General features: G+C 52.2%; 2 protein-coding genes across 2 annotated transcripts; both read right to left on the minus strand.

Moving 5' to 3' along the window:
• Nucleotides 1-595: 595 nt before the first annotated feature.
• Nucleotides 596-3398, minus strand: M431DRAFT_148172 (hypothetical protein). The gene is made up of 2 exons (XM_024912771.1): nucleotides 3090-3398; nucleotides 596-3016 (listed from the first exon to the last, which is right to left on the minus strand). Exon 2 carries the CDS (start codon nucleotides 2996-2998, stop codon nucleotides 734-736), a length of 2265 nt encoding a protein of 754 aa, XP_024771916.1. The 5' UTR covers nucleotides 2999-3016; nucleotides 3090-3398; the 3' UTR covers nucleotides 596-733.
• An 89-nt stretch (nucleotides 3399-3487) lies between these two features.
• Nucleotides 3488-5752, minus strand: M431DRAFT_510422 (hypothetical protein). The gene is made up of 3 exons (XM_024919476.1): nucleotides 5441-5752; nucleotides 4718-5378; nucleotides 3488-4650 (listed from the first exon to the last, which is right to left on the minus strand). Exons 1-3 carry the CDS (start codon nucleotides 5456-5458, stop codon nucleotides 3695-3697), a joined length of 1635 nt encoding a protein of 544 aa, XP_024771917.1. The 5' UTR covers nucleotides 5459-5752; the 3' UTR covers nucleotides 3488-3694.
• Between the last annotated feature and the right edge of the window lie 248 nt (nucleotides 5753-6000).

The raw sequence follows: 6000 nt of genomic DNA on the forward strand, positions 1-6000 counted from the left end.
AATATCACAATCTCATGAAACACGACTTACGAAACACTATAGAATAAAGCGATGGGACGCACTCATCCGTCCAGTCTCTACCTCACACTCATTTGACTTTTCATTTGTCTTGCATTTTCCTTTGTATAACACATCACGACCGGAAAGATAAAAGGATTTTTTTATGAACATGTCATGACATTAGCGAGCGTCTGCTTTTTTTTGGAATTTGAAATTTGGAATTTTGAGGTGATTTTTTGAACATGAAGCGCAACCTTCATGACGACACGAGCGAGAGAACAAAAAAAGGAATTTGCATATTTGCATGGGAAAGGGATATATAACGGGATACATTTACATACACATATACATTGCTGGCGCTTGGGATCTTTTTTGCTTTTTGCTTTTTTCTCTTCTTCACTTCTAATCATAACCTCCCCCCCTTTGAGCGCCGAGAGATTGTTGCGCTGTTTCTTTTTGGGATATGGATTTGGATATGACTTTGATATGACGGCATTTGGATATAGCGTATATAAATAAGGCACACATAGATAGATTGGCTTGGGATATTTTGACCGTTTTTTGGCCGCCATGAATTGAGAATGAAATCATTTGGCTCCCCATTTTGATGGCTTCTTTTTTTTGGTCCTTCTATTAAGTGAACTTGATATGAGAATACTACTACAGCGCCTAGCATAATAACCAATAACAAGATGACGCCAGTCTCCAAGATGATTAAACCACGAGCTTCTTTCTATATATACTCTCCTTGAGTTGTAATCCACGTTCCAAAGTCAAGCTTCATCAACAGACGATTAATCCCCCCGACCCTCACAGGAACATATTTCTCTCCATCGCCATACTCCTCATGTCCATCCTCTGTGCCGTCAAGGCCCTCCCACCGCGCGAGAAACTCGACGTCTCCTTCGAGCGCCCGCAGCGCAGCAATGACGTCTTCTATGCCCCGCTGGATCTTGTCCTCTACGCCCCGTATGAGCGCCATGGTATGCTGCTCTTCGCGATTGAGATCGGTCGAGGAGTCGAGCACGCCGGCGTCGGTCTCGAGGTCGATGGAGGTGAATATGGAGTGTAGTCTCTGAATATGCGTGACGAGATGGTCGATGTGGTTGAGGAGCGTGTAGAGGAGGTTCGTGAAGGTGGGTTGTGTAAGTAGCAGACGGTGGACGAGCGTGCGGAGATATAAAGAATGTGCTGTTGTAAGGGTTTGCGGGTCAGGGGCGGGACGAGCGAGGATTTTGGATACGTCATTTGGATTTGCGGCGTTGCTGGAGGAGCTGGGTCTCCAGTCCATTGTTGCCGTGCTGTGTTTAGCAGAGTGTGCGGCTGGCGTTGCGGCGCCGGAGCGACCGCCTTCTCGCCGTCGTTCTTTTCCTGTAAGCCAGGTGAGAAAGCCTTCCCAGAGACCTTCGACGATTTCTGTCTGAAAGTATGCTTCTGTTTCGCCGAGGAAGAAGATTGCTGCGCTGGCGGTTGTCCAGGAGCTTCGGAGGGCTGCTGATCGGGCTGACCAGCGCTCTCGGAGGATGCCGGCGTATTCGGTTGCTCCACGGGGTGCAGGATGATGTCGTCGTAGAGAAGTGATTTTCCATAGGTCGGTGAGGCGAATGTGGGCTCGGCGCATAGACATGAGGTAAGAGTTAATGCAGGAGTAGAGTTGGAGGTCAGAGGGTGAGATCACCATGTCGAGGGGGGATGGCAGTTGAATGGATAACGTGACGGGAGTTGAAAAGAGCAGGTTTCGGAATGGTGACGAGGCGAGCAACTTTGCTTCCTCGGCATTGAGGCCTGGACTGACGTTGACGGGCGTGAGGCTGGCCTTGGTGAGGTGTAGCCGAAGTAAGTCTCTTGCGAGCTCTAGTAGCTCGTCTTCTTCTACTTGGTTCCGCTGCATGGCTACCAGGACAGCCCAAGTTCTTGCCAAAACGGCAGAAACTTCTCCGTCTTTGACGGTGACATTCTTTACGCCGTCTTTGCTCTCGTGCGCTAGATTGCCTGCTCTTCTCCAGCGATTTCGAATTCTGTCGTCTGCCTCCTGCGTCAAGGCCATGGCGAACTCTCCCCTTCCAAGTAGGAAGAATTCTCGGAGCAGCTGCAATGTCTCAATGACTTTGGCTGTGGGTAAGATCTTTTGAAGGGTATTTTGTGAAAGTGATAGTCGAATAGAGACAATGGTTCTCGCGAATGTTGCGCCATTGACAGGGAAAGATAGACTGGCTAGCTCTTGGAGTTTTGTCGAGAGATGATCTAATCCTCCCATGCCCGAGTCGACTGTTGCTCTGACACGCGTGTGGTTGAGTGATTTGCCAATGAAGAGCATCGATGTCGCTGTGGCCGGTGTGACGAATCCCGGCAAAAGTTCTGGTTCGTAGATGTATTCGGCAGTCCCGTCTACCTTTTGGATGAAAAAGTCGTTGCCTCCTAGGTTCGGCAGTCTCCCATAGAGAACCCAAGCCGACACCTGTTTCAGCCATGCAGTCTCTGCCACCGTTACCAAGCTCATCGCCGCCTCTTCTACGTCCCGATAGCCGCTCTGCAGCTCAGTTCGCAGGCGGTTCATAATCTGAGAACCGCGACAGGGACCCTTTTCGTCTTTGAGCATCATAAACTGAACAATATCCCAGAGCCATTCAAAGCGCCTCGTCCATTGCGTAAACTCTCCCATCACCGCCGTCAGAGGCACGATATTGTATTCGCCCACCAGCTCCGGGTCCTCCTTCAGTATGCTCTCCTCTACCTCCAATATCTTGCGCTGAAAGGCAGACAGGTGGATCGACTGTATCGCCGTGCCCACGGCCCTGCATATCGGCGACGGGTGAGAGCCGGCAGTCTGGCCGGCGTACTTGATGAGCTTGATGTGGATGTCGCTGAGATGCGCCGCCGAGGCTAGTAGCTGGCGTTCCGAAGGCGTGACGCCGGACACCGGGCTCGAGTCGGCAGCTCCGGCTCGGAGGAGAGGCGACGGATGCCCCGAGAGAGAGAGGAGGATTTCGTGGAGCATGGCTCGGGCTGCAAGGATCTGGGAGAATGCGAAAAGTCAGGGTCAGACGTCAGAGCTATGAGAGGCCGAGCATTCCGTGCTGGTGACGGACCTCTTGCTGGCTTTTCTGGCCTTGAGCGAGTCGGTGATGCGCTGAACGATAAGAATAACGACGCCCAGGAGCTCGAATCGGCACATTGGTTGCTTTGACGCCAATCTTTGGATCGCGGGACACGGTGCAAGTTGGTGGGGTCAAGGCGGACGAGGGTCAAGCAAACGAAGCATTCGAGCTGCGAATTGGCATCGCAGGCGGTGAGTTTCGCAATTTGAAGCTGGAGATTATTCGTTTAGAACCGGAGAATCCGTGATTTTTGCATGGCGAAGGAGAGAGCGTTGGTGGGAGAGGAAAAGCGCCTCTTTGACGCGTTTGGCTAAATTGATATTCTAGAAGCCATCTTGAGCTGGCGGAATTGTGCCGTCATCGCTTGTCCGCGTGCGCACGTGATCCCCATTCTTTGGCGCAAAGTCTATGGCAAGCTGTCAATCAATTATAAGAGCAGCAGCACTTGAATGGTCTCAACAAGTCAAGAATCGTATCTGCGTATATCATATTACAAAATAGGGTTCGAAATGCACTACTAAGTAGGTGGTCATCACTCATATCAGTGGTATCAATGTACAGCACCAGTCATACACATCCTCCAACACACAGACACATCACCAGGCCGGCTTCTTCCCCTCCCTAACCCCTTTTGCGTCCCAATCATTGCTCCCTGGGATGTTGATTTCGCCGCCGTATGTGTTGTGTATTGTGCTTGAATCGCCATTACCATTGCCTTTGCCATTGCCGTTACCTCTCCCATTGCCGTTGCCATTGCCTCTTCCATTGCTGCTACCATTGCCGTTACCATTACCATTACCGTTGCCTCCGGAGACAAGGGCTGCGTCGGATCCGTTGTCGCCGCCGACAATGATTTGACCGCCTCCCTTGACCTTGCCGACAACCATGCCCTTGGCAACACTCTTGAGAATGGCACGACGAGAGACACCAGTAACGTCGATGTAAACGAGTCCGACATTCTTGAAACCGCTTCCAAGGTTTCTGGAGAGTTCACCCGCCTCAGGGCCCCAGCGGTGGCCAACAACCGTCGACATGCTCGATGTCGTGCCGGTAAGCAAAGTCCGTCCAGCATGCTCCATGCCGTCGACGACCGTGTTAAAGGCCATCAAGCTCTTGTTGAGGACGCCCGGCTTGTAAGTCTCGATGACATTTCCCTCCTTGTCGTATCCTCGAGCCCGGCCATCCTTGCGCTTGGACATGCCGGCGCCGAAATTCTGGGCAAACTGGTTGATGGAACCAATGGTCTGGGCTGACAAGGTGGCGACCTTGGTGGAATACTGGTTGATACGGCGTATGTGTTCGTGGGTCGTCGGTGCGAATGTCATGGGCTTTGCGGCAGGCTTCATGCTCTTGGTCAAGTTGTCGGCTTGGTTCTGCATTACTTTTGCGACATAGTCGGATGTGGTAATGAGCAGCCGTGATGCCTTCGACGCTGACGAGACAATAGTTGATGTTCTGTATGCGGGATGCATAGTATCCTCGATGTAGTCGTAAGCGGGCTGAACGGAGATGTTGTGGCTGCCATCGGCGGGAAGAATAATCTCGACGGGTTCTAGGGACGGGATATGTGAGCTTCTAGCAACAGCGGACCTGGAGGGATGGCAGGAGAATATGATTACCTTTGGACCCGGGTTTAATGGCGCCGTCTTCGACGACGTTGAAGCCATCGCTCAGTTCTCCCATGACGCTGCCATCCTCTTCGTCAACCAACACGATGCGCCCCGCAATGTGCGAGCTATGGCTGCCCTGGGCATAACCTTCGCCGGGCTCAAAGTTGGCCGGGTTATAAGCGGGTGGTTCATCTCTACCAGCTTCTCTCGCCTTTGCCCTGGCAGCATCAGATGGCTTGCGTTCGGTAGGTCTGCGGGACTTTTCCGGAGGGGGAGCTGGCGCTTTCTCAAGGAATGCGGTGCATTGCGCAAGAATCGTTTCAAAGGTGTCGACGTCCTCTTGCACGCCAGGCCTGCTTCCGACGACGGGGAACTCTAGGCGTGTGAATGCGCCGTTGCCGGGGCCGAGATCCCATCGCGGAATCAAGTAGCTGCTGGGGGGCTGGTGGTAGATTTGTGTGGTCGCGGGAAGTGGAAGATCGAGTTCGGGGGGAAGATGAAGGTGAAGATAAAAGTCTTGCTCTCCGTTGCCGATTTCAGCAAAGCCAGACGAGGTTGGGACCATGAGCAGCGATAGGGTTTGGGGGCCCGAGGGAGTTAGAGACTGCTCGGTGCCATTTGCAATGTGGTAAGCCTTGATGCCCTCGACCGAGTAGAGCAGCTTCGGATCCTAGCGAGGTTGTGAGTTAGCTGAGGGTTCTATACCATAAGGTTAAGAGGACTGTTACGAACATTGTGTCCAGAGGCCATGATGATAATGATGAAGACGTGGGATACAAGCAAACAGGATGAGCAAGGTGTAGGTATATGGTGCGGATGTTGATAGGACGAGGATTTAATGTACAGGCGATGCGATGCGATGCAACGCAATCAAATCGCGGGGTTGTTGCAGTGGTTCGTTGGCGGGGCTGTCGGTGCTTTAGATCAGTTCAGTGCATGCAGCAGCTGATGAAGCGCTGAAAAGGTCTAGTCAACTGAATAGCACCCAGATAATATATGTTGCAGAAGAAGAGACGGAAGCAGAAGCTCAACTGCGCAAAGAAATCCCCCGTGCCGCCACCACAAAAGCATTTAAATAGCATCATGGTGATTCCTCCATATTCTTGGAAACAGGCGCCCGTCACATGCAAACGTCATCACGGCGTCTCTTGGTTGGCCGTGCAAGCGCCAGTTTGGTGACGCCTCTGATGCGGGATGCGTCATTCATTGGCCACAGTCGCCACCAGGCACAAGGGCGGTGCGCTAATTTAAGCTTCTACAGGCGCCGTTGTTTATTTAGCGGCAAACTGGGG

The sequence above is a fragment of the Trichoderma harzianum genome, assembly GCF_003025095.1.
Source record: "Trichoderma harzianum CBS 226.95 unplaced genomic scaffold M431scaffold_10, whole genome shotgun sequence".
Taxonomy (NCBI): domain Eukaryota; kingdom Fungi; phylum Ascomycota; class Sordariomycetes; order Hypocreales; family Hypocreaceae; genus Trichoderma; species Trichoderma harzianum.